We start from the raw sequence: 17,846 nt of genomic DNA, 5'->3' as shown, positions 1-17,846 counted from the left end.
CGACACCCCCCCCTGCCACCGTCGTGGAAATGTAAGCTGGTCTTCACACTTTTTTTTTGCCTCTTCTTCCTCTTATTCCTCGAGTCTTTCCCGCCGATTCTTTCCCTTTGCACCCTCTCCGTCGCTTTTTCTTCATCACAAATCATGGCTATTTGGGCGTCCCCGAGTCCTCCCCCGCCCTACCCCAGCGGCCCGGTCCGCGCGCCCTCCCGATCACGCTCGCTCACCGTGCTCCCCGTCCGCAACAGGAACCGCTCGCTCTCGATCCGGTCGAAGAAGGATGACGGGTCGACGACGGGGTCGACGGCCACCAAGGCGACGCCGCGGCACCGCTTCACCATGTCGTCGCTGCGCGGGATGCAGCAGCCCGAGCTGTCGCGCAAGTTGTACAAGCTGATCAAGAGCGAGAATCACGCCATCGGCGCGTACGAGCTGGCGGGCCGCGAGCGCGGCAGCATCGCGACGCAGCTGAGCGAGTGGGGCGAGGCCACCAACGACGACGCCATCAGCGACGTGAGCGACAAGCTGGGCGTGCTCATGTCCGAGATTGGCGAGCAGGAGGACCTGTTTGCCCAGTCGCTGGAAGATTATCGGGGCATCCTGAAGCAGATCAGGAACACGGAGAGCTCGGTGCAGCCGAGCCGCGATCACAAAGCCAAGGTGCGTCGTGGTGGTGTTCTAGAACATTGGATTTCATGCGCTGACGTGCGTTTCAGGTTTCCGACGAGATCGCAAAGTTGAAGTACAAGGAGCCGCAGAGCACGAAGATCGTACAGCTCGAGCAGGAGCTCGTCCGCGCCGAGGCCCAGTCCCTCGTCGCAGAGGCCCAGCTCACCAACATCGTACGTTCATGCCGGCTTCCCAAACCCTTGGCTTCAACAGCTTGTAACTAACGCGCGCGCCCCTCGAATGAGCAGACGCGCCAGAAATTCAAAGAAGCCTACGACGTGCACTTTGCGGCCATCATCGAGCGCGCCGAGAAACAGGCCCTGCTAGCCAAGCACGCGCGCGCCGTCCTCAACCTGCTGGACGACGCGCCCATTGTGCCGGGCGAGTCGCACCCCGAGTACGAGGGCGTCGAGCCCGGGCGCAACATCCTCAACGCGGCCGAGGACGAGCTGCGCGCCTGGCGCCCGACGTGCGCCCCCATCGCCTCCAACGCCGGCCACCTCGGCGCCGGCGCCATGCCCGCCTCTTCAGCCGTCCCTGCTGGCGCTGGCGCTGGCGCTGGCGCTGGCTCCGCCCCCAGCACGGCTACGGCCGGCACTGCCGACTTTGGCGGCGAGGTCCAGCCGTTTGGTGCCGTGGTGCCGGGCGACTCGCACCCGGCGTATCGGAGCTCGTCGGGCAGTTCGGCGGGCGGCGCCCCGCCTCCCCACCTCCAGCACCATGTCCACTACCCCGGCAGCGACATGGGGACGAGTACGGCGACGACGGCGGGCGGCTCCTCGGCGCTGGGTGCGGTGTAGGGTGTTGGTTGGTCGTCGTGCGCGCGGTGCGGTGATGCTGGTTGTAGTGGTGGTGGTAGTGTGTAATAGCTGTCAGCAGCGCGCTTTAGTACCTTAGGGCGATTGGGCGATTGAAGGATGGATTGATTGAGCGAGCGAGCGGGCAAGAGGACGAATAAATAAGCAAGAAAGCATGCTTGAATGCATGCATGCAAGCGCATAAAGCAAAGCAATCGGGACGGCGCAGGATAGGCTTGTCTGGTCTGGTCTGGTCTGGCTTGGTATGGTTTGGTTTGGGTTGGTTGGGTTGGGTTTCGTCTTTTCTTTTCTTTTCTTTTTGTTGCTTGGTGGACAAGGAATGGGTGGGGTTTATTATTATCACGTTAATGACTGATTGATTGATTGACTGATTGATTGATTGACTGATTGATTGATTGACTGATTGATTGATTGATTGAGATTTGCCCTTTTTGTACTTGTGGCTGCTTGGTTGGTTGGTTGCTTCTTTGTGGTTTGCGGTTTTTGGTTTATAGGTAGTCTGTGGGTTTTAAGGGTGGTTTTGTGGGTGTGTGGATGGAATGGATGGATGGGGTGGTTGGTGTGGTTTGTGGGTTGTGTGATTTGATTTGGGATGGGATGGATGGGATGGATGGGATGGATGGGATAGGACGAGAGTTGGGTTGGGTTGATTGGGTGAGTGAGTGCGTGAGTGCATGAGCGAGCAAGTGCGTGAGTGAGTTATATATATATATGTATGTATGTATGTATGTATGTATGTATGTATGTATATGTATATTGTATCAGGTTCAGAATTAACGGGTTGCTAGGAGTAGGTATGTTCACTCACGAATACAAGATCAAGATCAAGTATCGCGGAAGTCCGTCTGCGTAGTTTGGTTTGGTTTGGTTTGTGGGCTTTGTTGTTAGGTAGTAGGCTGATAACAGGACTGGCTTGGTTAGCGCGTTCGTTTTGGTTAAGGTTGTAGTTGTGTAGTTGTTTTATTTGGCTTCGTTCTAGCACGCTGTACATATATACGCAGCTGTAGCCGTAGGTAGTAGCGGAAGACAAAATACGCCTGGTTTAGGTGAAGAAAGTAATACGGTCTACCTACTGCCCACCCCCTGTTATGCTATATTATAGCACGTAATAGGGCCAGCCCAGCCACCCTAACCCAGACCAGCACTCACAAAGTAAGTCAAGACTGCTAGCCTGTTAGCTACGGCAACAACAACAACATCATCATCATTGGCGCGCTTGCTGCGTGCCTGCTGGGCGGTGTTGTTTTGCAGCTTGCTTAGTGCTGGTAAGTCCCTCCCCCTCTACTACTGCTGTTACTGCTGTCGCTAGGTACATATCTCGTAAATCGCATACTTGGTCTTCCTTTTTACCTGTCTATCTATCTACGACCTGCTCGAGCGCGCTGGCGGAGCTGAGTTATTTCCTTTTCTTTCTTTCGTTCTTTCTTTCGTTTTGACGAGATTGGTTTGGGAACTGTTAGCCGTTACTGACACACCCTTGGTACGCTGTGGTAGGTACGCGAGAACAGGCTTGCGGCGTGCGTGGTCAGTGGGGAAGACGGGGTGACGCGAGAGAGAAAGAGAGAGGTGCTTGGGTTTATGGCTAGCCGCAGGACGGGGTAGGTGGGGTCGCGTTTTAGGCCTGTTGTTTCTTCGCTGGGGTGGTGCAGAACTTGAGGACGAGGTTCGCTGAACGCAGTGACCGAGTTGGTGCGCGGCTGTGGGTATCGACGTTAGGGGTGGTGGTGTAGCATCGTTTGATAGTCATACTGCTGCGAGGGCGGCGGAGAGGATCTTGTGTGCATGTTGGGTGGGTGGTTAGTGACTGCTGCGGAGGTCTGTAAAGGATGTGTTGGTGTAGTGCGAGGTGCTTATGGTGAGAGGAAGGAATATTGCGTTTCTTGTATTTGGTTGCCTTGGCGGTCGTTTTGTGGTAAGTTGGATGTGATGGAATTGGCTGCGTATGATGGAGAGCTTGTTGGCACTGAGTTACGAGCTATAGGGACTAAATCAACTGCTTTAGGTCTTTCTTAATCTTAGGATTTGTATATTTAGCCTGCTTTTTCTCTTGCGCTCGCTGGCTTTTTTTTTTTTTTTTTTTTTTTTTTCTTCGCATGCAAGGATGTAAACCCCTCAACTTCTTAGGAACTCGAGCTCCTCGTCTGGTTTTTCGTCTCGTGAAGTTCCGGCCTAGGTCGGCTCTGACGTCGCGCTCGTCTTCAGTGTCGAGCGGCGGGGAATCTGGCTAGAAATGGAGTTTCGCCAGACCCTGGGCGAGCTGGACAATCTACTACTTATTGATACTTAAAAGCCTCGTATAGCGCGTAGAAAGGGCTTGCGTGGTTATTTCTTTCGTAAAAGGCGCGGGCGCACTCGAATAGGACCAGTTTCCAGGCGCGCGATGGTGGGTAAGGTTAGTGATCGCTGGACCAGAAAGCTTCAATTCCCTAGTCGCATGTTAGTCGGGATTCGGGACAGAGAGTAAGATGCTGAAGGGCAGCGTACCATTGCGACGGAGGTGTGAGGTTTGGCCGCAGGCGTGTCGAGCTTCCCACAGTCGCTGAGCAGCCGTCGCGACGCCTTACCGAAGACGGGCTAGCGCGGGCGCGGGCGGTAGCTTGAGTTGGGACCTGACTGATGCAGCAGCGAGCAACCTAGCTTCGCCATCATCACCACCACGCCATCCCATCCCTCGCATTCCGCCGCCACCACCACAACCACCCCTCCACGCCGCGCCTCCTCTCGCCCTCGCCCGCGTCGTCGTCGTCGTCGTCGTCGTCGTCGTCGTCGTTGTTCCCTCCCACACACTCCAGGACGCCCGCCATGGCCCCCCAAGCACCCGAAGACGCGAAACGGATAGCCGAGGCGCAGAAGCTGGCCAAGACGGATCCCAAGCAAGCAGAGAGCCTATACCGCGACGTGCTGTCCAAGGACCCCGGCAGCAACGATGCGGCAGTCAAGAACTTTGAGGTGGCGCTCGTCGGCCTGGGCGAGCTGTACCGCGAGCACAAGAAGGTGAACGAGCTGGCGGAGCTGATCCGCCAGACGCGCTCGGTGCTGTCGACGTTTGCGAGGGCAAAGACCGCAAAGCTCGGTACGTAACTGCGCAATTGCCGCTGCTGCTGCTGCTGCTGCCCCCAATCCACGTGTTGTTGTTGTCGTTGTTGTGCACGCAAACCCGCTGACGCCATCCCAACAGTGCGCCAGCTGCTCGACTTCTTCGCCGCCATCCCCAACACGCTCGAGGCCCAGATCTCCGTCACCAAGGAATGCATAGAGTGGGCCGTGTCGGAGAAGCGGGGCTTCCTGCGCCAGAACCTCGAGACGCGGCTGGTGTCGCTGTACATGCAGAAGCAGGCGTACTACGACGCCCTGACGCTGATCAACAGCCTGCTCAAGGAGCTCAAGCGCCTCGACGACAAGCTCGTCCTCGTCGAGGTCCAGCTGCTAGAATCCCGCGTCTACCACGCGCTGGGCAACGTGCCCAAGGGCCGCGCCGCGCTGACGTCGGCCCGCACCTCGGCCGCCTCGGTCTACACGCCGCCGCTGCTGCAAGCCGGCCTCGACATGCAGAGCGGCATGCTGCACGCCGAAGACAAGGACTTCAACACGGCCTTTTCCTACTTCATCGAGGCCATGGAGGGCTACCACTCGCAGGACGACGCCGCAAAGACCACCGCCGCCCTGCAGTACATGCTGCTCTGCAAAATCATGCTCAACCTCGGCGACGACGTGACCAACCTCATGGCCTCCAAGCAGGCCCTCCGCTACGCCGGCAAGAACCTCGACGCCATGAAGGCCGTCGCCCGCGCTCACACGAACCGCTCCCTCGAGGAGTACGAAAAGTCCCTTTCCGACTTCCGCTACGAACTCGGCTCCGACCGCTTCATCGCCTCCCACCTCCGTCGCCTCTACGACGCCATGCTCGAGCAGAACCTCATCAAGGTCATCGAGCCCTACTCCCGCGTCGAGCTCGCCCACATCGCAAAGATGGTCGGCCTCGATACCACCCAGGTCGAGCGCAAGCTCTCCCAGATGATCCTCGACAAGGTCATTGTCGGCGTCCTCGACCAGGGCGCCGGCTGCCTCATCGTCTTCGACGAGTCTGAGCGCGACTCCGGCTATGATGCCGCGCTCTCGACTATCGAGAAGCTGCATAATGTCGTCGATGTCTTGTACACGAACCAGGCTAGCTTGCTCGAGTAGGCTGGCGACGTGGTTCCGTCAAAGGGGGAGAAGGGGGAAGTGGGAGTTAGCTAATGCCCCGTTTTAGTCAAGGGCTGAGGTGTATCTATCATAGACGAGAAGAAGCGACAGCTGCGTTTGCGCGGCGCGCCTGTGTCCGTAGCCGATATAATCATGAATCCGCCATGACCCGTCACCGTCCTCGAAAGTTAGGTACTGCCAAGTGAATACTTATGGATCTCGTCTCATCGGCTGGCTCTACAGACGTGACCAACTGTCAAGCACTCGTTGATTACGGCCAGGCGCCTCATCAACGTCAAAAGGTCTAGTGTTGCAAGCTGGAGCTGGTCAAGACAGTTACTCACAATCGACATGGTTGCATCAGAAGTGTCGCTCGGGGTCATCATTTCAAACAGGTAGCAGTCAGTAAGCACTCGCTGGCGCCATTGATTCATGATACTCTAGAGAACAAACAAAAGAAATCAGAGCGAAGACGATTCTTGCAACTCAGCATCGAGAGAAAATGGCCTGGTTGGCCACCGGGGCCCCAGCAAAAGAAGAACAGAAACACCCATCATATCCACCGTGTCAGATTTCAAACTTCGCTCAAACATCCGTAGCGATTTCGCACCAGGCCTGCTTGACCAAAGCACCATTGACGTTACCAATGCTCAACACATCGGCATCGACATTGTCGCAAAGGAACCTGAAGGTAGAAGTGTTAATGTCGGCCCGGTCGCCCCAGAGCGCAGCCTTGGACTGGTTGATGAAAAGCGAGGTCATGGTCTTGGTGATTAGCTCTTCACCCTTAACGGCTGAAAGGCGCGGGAAGGACCAAGCAGGCTGGCAGTAGTACTTGTCAAACTCCGCGTGGTTGTTACCGAGGCCCTGCTGATCGAGAGCGCTGTACACAGTCGAGTTGCAGCGAAGGGGGAAGGTGGCAACGTCATCTTCCTTGCCAAGAAGCTGGTACTCGTAGCCCAAGAGGATGGTCCTGCAAAGATGTCAGTTCGACCCAAAGCGATGCTTGTGAATGTAGACTTACGAGTCCTGGTCAATGGCGTCCTTCATACCTGGGGAAATGGAACCGTAAGCAAACTCGAAGAGATTGACGGTTTGACCGCTGGCGCAGATCGCATCCGTGACAATCTTGGGGTCCATGCCCATGGCCTCAATGTTCTGCTGACGGAGGTGCTGACAGACGAATGCGTTGAACTTGACAAACCCCTCGGAACTGGGGTGTCCAGTGAAGTCGTTGTGGCCCTCCCAGAGACCAGCACCGGCCTGGAGCTGGATAGCGAAAATGTAAGACAACGAGGCCTGGATCTCAGACACCACCGACGCAGAGTTGGAAAAGTTGCCGTTCTGGCAGAGAGCCTGGTGGAGAACAGGGCACTCGAATCCAGGGAAATCGGTGTTGTTGTTAGCACTGCCGGGGAAGGTGTCCTTCAGTCTAGCGCAGTCGTCCATTGACATCTTGGAGCACATCTCGAAGAGCTTCTGAGACTTGCCAGACGTGTCGTGAGGCTGAAGAGCGGCGATGCGCACTCCCATGACGTGAGTGAGGTTGGTGAGAATCTGCGGAGAACCTCCAATAGGAGGGACCACCACCTTCGGAGTGTCACTCCTAGCACGAGGAGGAATGATGACGGTCGGGGTCGAGGTAGTGTACATCAGAATGTAAGGAGCGCTGGCAGACAAGCCTGGACGGAGTTCAGTGTGATTCTTGTTTGCTGTACAAATGGAAGCACTTACCAACAGTCGAGTTGGGCATGGGGAGAATAGACATCGTCATGTCATGGGTGCATAAAGTCGTGCTCGGCGTAACCATTGACATCTTCAGAATATCGTAGGAGATAGACGTGGGCATCGAAGGGCTCTGGATAACCGCGCCGAACGCAACGTCAAGAACGCTGAGCAGACCTAGGACGGGAGCGAAGGAAAGGACCGTCATCTTGTCAGGTTGCCTGCGGGAAAAGCGGGTCAGCGAGAGAACAGTGTGGGTGTGGGTGTGGGTGAAGTCGGGCGGGTTGGACAAACCTTTGAAGCAGCGAGGAGTGAGCAGCTGGAAGATTGCGAACGTGTGGAAAGAGAGTCTCGGTGGTTGGGTGCGAGGGAAATTGTCAGAGGCTCTGGGAGAAAAGAAGGAAGGGTTGGGTGGAGGGAGGAGGCGTTTATATAAAGCGTGCGAAAGCCTTAGCGAGTGCCAAGGTGCGCCTTCTTGTTGACAGTAACAAGAGGGAAAGAGCGGAGGGACGGTGACTGCCTGCCGGGGTGGTGACTGCCCGGGAGGGAGTTATGTTTGCGCGGGAAGGCAGAAGGCGCGTTTCGTGGCTGCCGCTCCGAGTCACCACAAACACCACCTAAGGCTCTACCTATCCTTGCTCTTTAGCGTTTGTCATTTTTGCCCTTTCTAATCGAGCTTGTACACCCACTCATTCCCTACCTATCACTTACCTAATTGGGTAGTGCCTGGCAAAAACCGACCTGTACGCCTCCGCAGAACGCACCGTGACACCTTCCCGCCGTGCAACATTCTCATTGGCTTAAGGCTCTCTTCTTTTAAAACGCATGCTGTTAAAGCGTAAAGGTACAGCAGGTGCCGTGAGTGAGCTAGGGCAGCTAGTGATTCGCGGAAGAGCGCTTAGGTGGACACTGGTAGACGGAGACGCGCGCGCGCACGTGCGTAAGCGGGTGTTAATCTCTGACAGGGAGGCTGTACTAGGCTGATCGCAGACTTGTAGTTGTGTAGTTCAGCTAGATGGTATAGGTGGGGAGTACAACTATTGATTAGAGGCTGTTGAATTGTCCATCTCCTTGCTCTTTTTGGTACAGTTTTTCAAACGGATTTCAATGTGCATCATTTGTGAATCAACCCTACCTATGGCGTTCCATTATGGTTCTCGCTCAATCTGCTCAATCTGCTCAATCTGCGCTCGCTACCTGAGCCTCACCTTCTCCGCCAAAGTGAGTGGCGCGCAGAGACAGTTTATATCACGTTGACCAACCCATGTGCTGAGATCGAAGGAATTAACAACAAGACTTTGAATACCTACAGTACCATGTACAAAAAGCTTAATCAAGAACACCATCCTTCCTGAAAACCTCAGTGCTCCAGGGCTCGCTCGTGAGCGAGGTGAGACCCGTCGCAGGCTCGCACGTCTGCCTGCCACTCAACGGACCGGGGGTGGGGATCTTGACGCCTTGCGCGCTGTACGACCTGCCCTGCTCGTTGATCTCGTTGCCCGCCTTGACGCTGCTGTCCTGGCCAGTAACGGCACCCTTTCCAGCCTCGCCGGCCAGACCTGCAGCTCCGCTGCCAGCACCCGTCTGCTTGGCCGCATCCCTCAGCGCCTTCAGAAGGGACTTGGTGGTCTCGGGGGTGAGGTCCTCGTAGTAGTCATCGTTGATCTGAACCATGGGAGCGTTCGCGCAGGCGCCGAGGCATTCGACCTCGCTGAACGTGAAGAGTCCGTCCTTGGTGGTGTGGCCTTGCTCAATTCCGAGCTCCTCCTCAATGGCCTTCATGATGCCATCGCTGTCACGGAGCTGGCAGGGCGTCTGTGAATCCATCAGCATTTCGCCAGTCCACCATTTGCCAATTATTCCCCAACTCATAGACTTTCATACCGTAGTGCAGCACTGGACGTGGAAGCGGCCCACAGGGGACCGGTTGTACATGGTGTAGAAGGTCGCAACTTCGTAGACACGCATGGGGGGCATCTCCAGGATGCGCGCAACCTCGTTCATGACGCTGATGCTGGTGAAGCCGTGCTGGCGCTGGCCGAGGTCGAGGAGAGGCATGACGGCGGCCTTCTTGTACTGGCTCGGGTAGCGGGCAAGGACCTCCTGGACAAGCTTCTCGCTCTGCTCGTTGAACTTGAAGGGTATCGAAGGGTTATTTTCCGGAGTGTCTCTATGCTATAGAGAGTGTCAGTCTAAGCTCCCTGACCCAATTGCTCAATCCCCTCGAAAGGTAGCCCAGCGGCGTTCGATACGTACCACAGCGAGCGCGTCGCTCCTGGCGAGCGGGGTGGCGGAGAAGGAGCGCCATTGAGGCCTCTGTACCCTCCGCACTGCCCGGAAGCTCGATCTCAAAGCGAATGGACTGAGTTTCGATGCCATTGTTGTGGGGTTGGTTGGAGGTGTTGCGGGCGTAATCATCTTCGACGTCGATGCTCGAACGCCGCCAAGCAAATCGCTCCAACCAATCACGGAAAAGCATTAGAGATCCGGATCCGCACGTCTTCCGGACGGCGCATTTGCGCGTCAACAACGTCGATATCACGCATCGTGCCTTTTTATCGAACATTCTACACTTCACGTACCAATTTCCAGCAGAGTTTGCTTCGATCTGGATATCATCCCTAAACCGCCGCATCCAGTAATACTTTCTCACTCACAATACTTCATGCACGGACCTGGTGCAGCTGGTATTCAAGGGCATGAAAGGTTTGATTGACTTAGTCCGAGTGTGAACTCCTGATGCAGTTGTGAGCATAAAGACTCACAGAGACTCTGTCTGCCGGTTTTATGGGAGTCCAAGCAAGCCATGCTGAAGTGGAGTCTAGCCAACACGAGAGCGTTTATGCTATCGCGAAACGATTGTGGCAAATGGCTCGCGATTAACTCGACCGAGGCTCATGCCTCTCATTCCGTTCCACCTGCTGATCCCCAGGTCTTGATTTCAATCACGTCAAAGGCGCTCGTAATACGCGGCAAACATTATTCCGTGTCTTTGCATGGTCGTCAACACCGCTAACGCCCTTCCTCATCAAGAGTGATTCACCGTCTAGCGAAAGGGAGGAGGATACAAGCAGTCTCTATGGAACGCTCCTTATCTAGCTACTAGCCTTAGTCTTGGATATGAGTGAAAGGGACTTTAAGCGCACAACATCTTAGATGGATTTCGTTTCCACCGTACAAATATCATTCTCTCGTTAGGCGATGAAGTCCGCTTGACGGTGACGAATGTTACATCAGGCTTGATGTTGGGCAACAACGATTTCCACTCAACGCCGGAAAAATTGAGTGGACGAGCGGCGAGCCAGACTGTCGGGAATAACAATTTGACAAGGGTAACTTCCGAGGGTCGCATAGCTTATTACCGAGTGACATCCTGGTATAGTTGTGCCTCTCGGTACGAGCGATTTTATGCTGGCTAGTTATCATCGTGTGCTGGAATGACAGCGCAAGTGAGAGTCGACAGAGCCTAGAACAGTATCCATGAAGAAAAATCTAGATGCTACCCGAGTTATCTGCGACATTCCATCGTATCTGCAATGTTTCCAGCACATGATCTGCAGGCTGCGGTTGAGCGGATCAGCAACCTACTACTAAACATATCCACCAACGTTGAGGGCATTGATAGCTAACCAACGGGGCTTTAGCTCACCGCAAGTATGCGCGCAGTGCTGTCCTTGCTCCGCTTATATACAATCTTCCACACAAGTATACACTTCTCCGAATTTTGATATCAAAGTGAGGTAGATACCTAGATATGTTGACTGGTGGTCGATCCTTGTCAGACAACGTGGTCTTTTGTATATCAAGAAATGTGAGAACAAAGTTGACAAGGATCGACCACGGGAGTATTGCCAAGTTATTGAATGGCACGAATAGTATTGCTGGGCCGATCGCAGGGCAGATGATGTCAAGCCATGCGGACGACCAGGAGTCGGCTGATCATGGTCAAGGTTTCTAGCTCATTGCTGACGATACACGTATCTCTCGAGCCAGGGAAGTGAGCACGCTCGCCAGGGCATTGGGTATGCCAAGATTTTCTTTGAGACTACAGTAGTTGTTGTGTCTGTAGGCAACCACTTTGGACTTTGGAAGGATAAATAGCGGGGTCGAGAAGCTGCGGGGTGCTGCGCCAGAGCCATCGCTTAGGTACAGTTTGGGCAGTGGACTGTTCAATTGGTGCCTTACGGATTAAGATGGAGGCGAGCATGCGAGTTCACCAGTCGTATCTACAATCCATTTTTAGCTGGGTTGTTTTGGCCCCAGGCAGCAGCTGAATACGTAATGGCTTGAAACATGGCGTCTGCAGTTGGCCAACCCTCATTCCCATAGGGCTGTGATGGAACTCGCCCTATTTCGAACCAAATCCTCAAGTTGAGCTGAGCGCTTGAGGGTGAGACATGTCGGCCCAAGAATTCGAAGGTGAACGGTTGGGAGCTGCTCAGCGCCCACTAACCGATTCGTTTGGGATTCGGTGGAGCATCCTCAGTCAGGTTCAACTTCAAGTCATCGAAAACTGAGTAATTGTGATGAACAACAGCACTTGCGGGGTTTAGGGTTTGATGAGCATGTCCTCAACCCAGCGATTGGTGATGCGGAGTCTGAGTTAAAGTATGGCAGACCGCCATCTCGGTTCCTGCAGAGCGTCAAGGCGAAGATGTACGTGTAGGATCGGGCATAATCCTCAGTAGACGGTGACCCGTCGGGCCCAACTGCATGCAGCAAGGCCTCGGCTTGTATTTGTAACGCCTCACACTTCATCAAGCAGCAAGCACGTGTCAGAAGCTCCAATTGCGCCTCACCGCGGGAGACGTTCCGGCCCCCGCCCTCTCGGCAGCTGGCTGGTCATACTCTAAAAGCGCTAGCGTCGCCCGCCAATTTTACCCAAAACGGCAGACCTTGCGAAAGGCTTAGCTGCCTTGCATCCAACCTCATGGCAACCCCGTTCTATGGCACCACAGCCATCCACTGTTGCACCCGTATTTCCGTTTCACCCTAGACCAGGCCGGATACTCGGCCCTGACTCCCACACCTTGTGCAAAGCATAATGACTCCCCCGGCTCGACTCGCTCCTAGAAGCCCTGATTGCGTAGAGCAAATTCCTTCGCATACCCACTTCAACATCGCGCAACACTTGTGCATTGTCAAGGCACAAGCGCCTCCGCCCTCCAGGTAACTCATACTGCGGATCCCCGGGTAGGCTTTGCCCGAAGCGCGGCTTTAGGCGGTGATAAATTTCCGGCCTATTTCTTTCGAGACATTTCTGCCATTCCCGCCGAGAGGCTGTGCTGCTCACTCATCCACATCGCTGTTTATGGTCGTCGTGTGGAGTTGGGCGCATTTATCTCATTCGATTGTCTTTACAAAGCATTCTTTTCAACAAATTGCTTCTGCATTATCATCATGGTCTACACGGGAAAACCGAGCCGTGGATGCCAGACCTGCAAGAGCCGCAGGATAAAGGTGCGTCTTGTCCTTGAATGGAAATGGTTGCGAGCGTGGCATGATGTTCCACTCCACAAACTGCACTCCTCTCGGCAGGCGGCTTTGTGCCATTTTCACCACCCCGCGAAACCACGCTGATTGGGTTTAGTGCGACGAACAACGCCCTACGTGCGGTAATTGCAGAAAGTCGAAGAGGCATTGTCCGGGGTTCCCGGATGAGTTCGACCTTCTGTTCCGCAACGAGAATGTCGCTGTGGTCCGCAGGGTGAACAAGGGATCAGAGTCAAAAATCGTCGTTCCAGTAAACTCCGTGTCCCCCGCAAGGTACGTATATTTGACCACGAGCAATGACCTAATTCCCTGCCTCCAACGTCACAACCAAACATGGCCTATGTCGATCTACATGCGACTAGTCCCTTATGTGGGGTTACTGTATAGTGCTAAGGCTGTCAAGCCCCAAGCGCTCTATGATGCGGCAAGGATCATTGCTTGGTTCCTGCACAATGAAATCCCTGTAGCGTTTATTTTAACCACAGCTATTCCCCAGATATCAATTCCATTCCAATTTGTTTTCGCCGTCAATAGTTTATCTGCTAATGGTTTTCCAGTGAAGGGACGCTTTCAACGGAATCGACGTCAACAAATGCCTCTTCTGCTCCTTCTGTGGCCTCGTACGGCTCTGACAGCTCCGGTTCAAATGAAGTCCAGCTGTCCGATCCGAACACGACGCTTTTGCGGGTGTATATGTGCCTCCAGGGTGATAAGCTTCCTGGAGGAATACGACCGTCATTAGAAAACCAGGCAACCGCATTCTTCTTTAGAAACTTTATCCTCTTACCCCAACAGTCGGAGGCCATGCGGGGTTTTGTGGATCTCATTGTCCCATATTACGGCAGAGCAAGCGAACAATCACCTGTCCAACTAGCGACACATGCTGTCGCCCTCTCGGCCTTCGGCAACTTCCCCGGGCGCGGCTACATCGCAACTGAAGCATCAAAAACGTACGGTCGCGCTCTCCGACGTGTGGGCAAAGCCATTGCAGATCCAGTTGAAGCCAAATCTGATGAGGTTTTGCTTTCCATAATGCTTTTCGCGCTCTATGAGGTATTAACAAATCCCAATGTCACCACATACATATAGTCGCCCTTAAGCACCTACAGCCCCAAGGACGTCGCTCTATCTCACATCCAAGGATAACTTGAGTGCATTTCGCTGACCAAGGCATCCAGGCGATCACCTCCACCAATGATTCCGTAAATTCCTGGACAAAGCACGTCGACGGCGCAGTAACTATTGCAAAACTACGTGGTGCAAAGGAGTTCCAGAGTGAAGATTCACGGAAAGTTTTCCAGGCCGTCCGCTCCATGACTGTATGTCTCTTGAAGATCTTTATCTTGATTCAGTTACTTATTTGAGATAGTTGACCAGCGCCATCCAACAATGCATTCCGGTCGAGGATTTCCCAGGAGAAGGCTGGGACAGCATTAAGAACGAAAATGCCGCTAATCGACTGACTGCTTTATCTATGGATCTTCCGGAGATCAGAGCCCGCGTCAGAAAATTGGTAACCGACGGTGGTAGCTCGGCAGAGAAGATAGCAGAAGCACAGGATCTGATGGAAACCGTGAAGAAAATCGACATACGGTTCCAGAATTGGTTCAAGTCTTTACCCGAGACTTGGTCATACAAGACGGTAGCTTACACACATGCCGTCCCGGACGACATCATGAACGCCCACAGGTGGTTTGGTCCTGTACACGCTTACGAAGATGTTTTTACTGCCAACATCATCAACGATTACCGTCTCGCCAGAATTTTTGTACAGTCCATCATTTTAGGATGCGCATCCATCCTAGCAGCAGAACTGGAAGATTACGACACTATGATGTGTTGTGCGGACGCCAGCCTCATTACTCAACAACAAATCGACGACATATGTGCAAGCGTACCGTATCATATGGATTTCACACTACAAGGGAAGGGAATAGAGTCACATGAAAAGAGGAAAGGTATGTTAACTGCCAGCAAGAATCCCCCTGCCAAATTCAATTAAGATATAATGTATGGGCCATGGAGCTACCTTGATCACTGACAATGCCCAGCCGTTGAAGCCCTTGGCGGCTACCTCCTCGTATGGCCAGTATTCGTTGCCAGCAATGTCGAAATAATCCCGAGTCTCCAACGCTCATGGCTACACGGCCGACTCCTCTACATCGGGCGCGAATTTGGGCTCAACCAAGCGCAAATGCTAGCCATGGCACGCCAACAAGTCTTATCCAGTAAATCTACCTCTCTTGAGTCTGTCTATCCGTCTCCTCTCATGATCGGCACTATTACTACAGCCGCCCGAGTGGCCCGCAGACTCTCCTCCTCTTCCTCGGTCGCTGAGTCAGAGTCTGACAATTGGTTATAGCTCCAGGTATCAACATGCAAATGCCTCCGATTGCCCAGTCCGAAGCCAGCATCCATCTCGCACTTCTGAGGAGACTGGGTATGGCGCAGCAGCAGAGCCAGTCTCAGGGTGGAACCGCGCTGGATCCTCCGGCACCCACAAGTTCGGCGGGGGCTTTGGCGTCTGCCGAGCAGCCACTACCGGGGCTGGTGCAGCCGGACTCTGTTCCCAAGACGTCGAATGTTGTGCGCATTGCCGGTGCGAGGATGCCAAACGTTGTACGGATTACCGCCGGCTCAAGCTCTCTCCCGCCGTTTCAGACGGCAAGAATTATTTACGGCGATTCTTATTGAATTCATTCAGCACGGAAGAGGCAAAGTCTATGCTCTTGTGTGATCTCCTCTATCTTCAAAGATCATCTCTGGACACTTTTCGTAAGCGACATGCATGATAGAACGCTTCTTTTTAAACAAAAAATCAAGACAAAACTCCACTTATGTTTTGGGGCAATCTCCACTTGGTTTTCGATATTATATGGAAAACAGATGAAAGCTTCAACACGCAAAGAGTACATTAAAATAGAAGCAAAAATGTTGAATATATAAATCAGTTCACTAAATTTGTGAGCACTCTTACGCAAATATGAGGTCATCCAATTGACTCAGCCCGTGCATCTGAGGTGCCAGTACTGGACCAACGTCACAACCACCAAAAAAAAAAAAAAAAAGAAGTTTTAAGTCCAAAAACAAAACATACAACAGCTGGGATTCGCTAGTGGTCACCCACCTAACTACTAATCAGCCGGTTCACAGCTTAAATTTGGCAGAGCGGACGGGATGCCTTGTATTCTGTGACCTATGGTCGTATGTGCCGGAACCAATTGGTTGTTGAGAATATATGCTGAGAAGTTTGAAGATCTTTCGACCACACGTGGAACAACGAACCGCCTCTGCCGCTACAACTTTGTGCAGTCGACAGTTTCAATATGATATAACCAGACCAATACGTACCATTGTTACATGGGTGCGTTCTTGCCAGAGAGGAGTTTGCTGTAACTAGTTGGCAGCTATTTATCATCGCGCTAGCCCTTATTATCTGCGAGCTCTGATCCATTTTTATTAGTATTTTCTGGAACTACTTAAATCATAGCTACTTGACAGACTGTCACTTCTGTGAAGTATCTACTTTTGTAACTGTGACATGGCCTGTCATTGGGCGAAAAAAGTTCGTGTAACCTGACAGACTATTTTTAGAGAGCGACAAGTCACAAGGCTGAACACCCACCTCTTCTCGTAACTCAAACCCAAGCTTCCGCTAACATACCTCCCTCGAATCTTGGTACGACTATTTTGTGATACATCTTTAAACGACATAATATCGCCGGGCTACTAGCAATAAAGCTCTCAGTGAAGATGTCGCAGGAACCCAGTGAGGTTCTAGCCGCTTACTTCAACTCTCTTCCCACTGAAAGCTCGACTCAGCCTCAAAGATTCACGGACCTTGAGATCCAAAGAGTAGCGTCGTTGCTTGAGGAATGCGAGCCATCATGGAGCAAAGTTCCCCGCATGTACATCGTCCTCAGAACTATTGGGCACCTCAACGAGTTGCACCGCCTTCTCGGACTCGGTTTCACCGATCACTGGTTTCCATTTGAAGCATCAGCCTTGCCAAGCTTCCTGCAACCATCTATCCGCACGGCTATCGTGAAAACTCAATCGACCTCGAGAAAGGCGAAGATGGGAGACACTGGCATTTTGCAAAGGAAGAACCGCAGCCTTTCAAAATCATCAGCCTGCTGGGCACGGGAGGGTTCAGCCAGGTCAACAAGATTAAAAGCACAATCAGTTTCAATGAATACGCGCTCAAGAGAACCCGCCGACGTCGGGCCTTTGGGAATAACACAAAAGAGGAAGTTGGTCGGTTCATCACGGAGATGAAATTGCTGAAGTCGTTGAAACACCAGCACACGGTCCAATACATCGGAAGCTTTACCGATCCCAAGTACCTTGGTCTTATAATGGCACCTGTTGCGGAGATGAATCTCGCGGAGTACCTTGAAGCAATATCGACCTTGCCTAATGACCAACAATCAACGAAATTGACAACGCTACGGAGCTTTTTTGGATGTCTAGCTTCTGCGCTTTAATACTTGCACGACCAGTCTATACGACACCGAGATATCAAACCGCAGAGTATCCTTGTAGATGGCAGTAATGTTCTCTTCACTGATTTCAGGCTGTCCAAGGATTGTTCCGGAAAAGCGGGCAGCACAACTTCTGGTGTTGCCGAAAAGACTATACGCTATACAGCGCCTGAAGTCTTTCTAGGAGATCCCCGAAATACCTCAGCCGATATTTGGTCCTTGGGTTACGTATTTCTGGAGATGGTCATCGTACTCAAACGAAGAACTGTTTCCTTTATGAAAAATTATTTTCTTGATAATGGGACAAAGGATACTTATCCCTGCCATAACAAAGACGCAGTAACACAGCTTCTCAAAGAATTGGAGGCAGTTGAGAGAATCCAAGATAACATACCTCTAAGCCTCACAAGATGGATGCTGGAAGAGGATCGGTTCTCCCGCCCGAAGGCAGCAGAAGTCGCTTCCGTGCTCA

General features: G+C 53.0%; 8 protein-coding genes across 8 annotated transcripts; 3 read left to right on the top strand and 5 right to left on the bottom strand.

Annotated features, from left to right (window-relative positions):
* Positions 1-162: 162 nt before the first annotated feature.
* Positions 163-1,220, top strand: K452DRAFT_215717 (uncharacterized protein; the record flags this gene model as incomplete). The annotated part of the gene is made up of 3 exons (XM_033536245.1): positions 163-660; positions 717-842; positions 918-1,220. Coding segments are annotated over 3 exons (927 nt in total), but the record flags the coding sequence as incomplete, so codon positions are not given.
* Positions 1,221-1,788: 568 nt separating this feature from the next.
* Positions 1,789-2,165, bottom strand: K452DRAFT_282101 (uncharacterized protein; the record flags this gene model as incomplete). Its single annotated transcript, XM_033539536.1, has 1 exon — positions 1,789-2,165. A coding segment is annotated over one exon (170 nt), but the record flags the coding sequence as incomplete, so codon positions are not given.
* A 2,124-nt stretch (positions 2,166-4,289) lies between these two features.
* Positions 4,290-5,672, top strand: K452DRAFT_217444 (uncharacterized protein; the record flags this gene model as incomplete). Its single annotated transcript, XM_033536287.1, has 2 exons — positions 4,290-4,560; positions 4,666-5,672. 2 exons carry the CDS (start codon positions 4,290-4,292, stop codon positions 5,670-5,672), a joined length of 1,278 nt encoding a protein of 425 aa, XP_033402821.1.
* A 926-nt stretch (positions 5,673-6,598) lies between these two features.
* Positions 6,599-7,432, bottom strand: K452DRAFT_1831 (uncharacterized protein). The gene has a single exon (XM_033535842.1). The coding sequence runs from the start codon at positions 7,323-7,325 to the stop codon at positions 6,693-6,695; it is 633 nt and encodes a 210-aa protein (XP_033402820.1). The 5' UTR covers positions 7,326-7,432; the 3' UTR covers positions 6,599-6,692.
* Positions 7,433-8,508: 1,076 nt separating this feature from the next.
* On the bottom strand, positions 8,509-9,802 carry K452DRAFT_261318 (uncharacterized protein). The gene is made up of 3 exons (XM_033538573.1): positions 9,654-9,802; positions 9,282-9,572; positions 8,509-9,212 (listed from the first exon to the last, which is right to left on the bottom strand). Exons 1-3 carry the CDS (start codon positions 9,774-9,776, stop codon positions 8,727-8,729), a joined length of 900 nt encoding a protein of 299 aa, XP_033402819.1. The 5' UTR covers positions 9,777-9,802; the 3' UTR covers positions 8,509-8,726.
* Positions 9,803-10,420: 618 nt separating this feature from the next.
* Positions 10,421-10,805, bottom strand: K452DRAFT_1818 (uncharacterized protein). The gene has a single exon (XM_033535841.1). It carries the CDS (start codon positions 10,747-10,749, stop codon positions 10,534-10,536), a length of 216 nt encoding a protein of 71 aa, XP_033402818.1. The 5' UTR covers positions 10,750-10,805; the 3' UTR covers positions 10,421-10,533.
* A 1,848-nt stretch (positions 10,806-12,653) lies between these two features.
* K452DRAFT_282097 (uncharacterized protein) lies at positions 12,654-15,887 on the top strand. Its single transcript, XM_033539535.1, has 7 exons — positions 12,654-12,857; positions 12,988-13,163; positions 13,448-13,943; positions 14,069-14,209; positions 14,260-14,848; positions 14,942-15,118; positions 15,253-15,887. Exons 1-7 carry the CDS (start codon positions 12,798-12,800, stop codon positions 15,582-15,584), a joined length of 1,971 nt encoding a protein of 656 aa, XP_033402817.1. The 5' UTR covers positions 12,654-12,797; the 3' UTR covers positions 15,585-15,887.
* Positions 15,616-16,006, bottom strand: K452DRAFT_1791 (uncharacterized protein). Its single transcript, XM_033535834.1, has one exon. The coding sequence runs from the start codon at positions 15,881-15,883 to the stop codon at positions 15,647-15,649; it is 237 nt and encodes a 78-aa protein (XP_033402816.1). The 5' UTR covers positions 15,884-16,006; the 3' UTR covers positions 15,616-15,646.
* Positions 16,007-17,846: the final 1,840 nt, after the last annotated feature.

This window comes from Aplosporella prunicola (assembly GCF_010093885.1).
Source record: "Aplosporella prunicola CBS 121167 unplaced genomic scaffold K452scaffold_1, whole genome shotgun sequence".
In the NCBI taxonomy this organism is placed as follows: Eukaryota; Fungi; Ascomycota; class Dothideomycetes; order Botryosphaeriales; family Aplosporellaceae; genus Aplosporella; species Aplosporella prunicola.
Note: the sequence above shows the minus strand (reverse complement) of the source record. Positions and strands in the feature narration are given on the sequence as shown.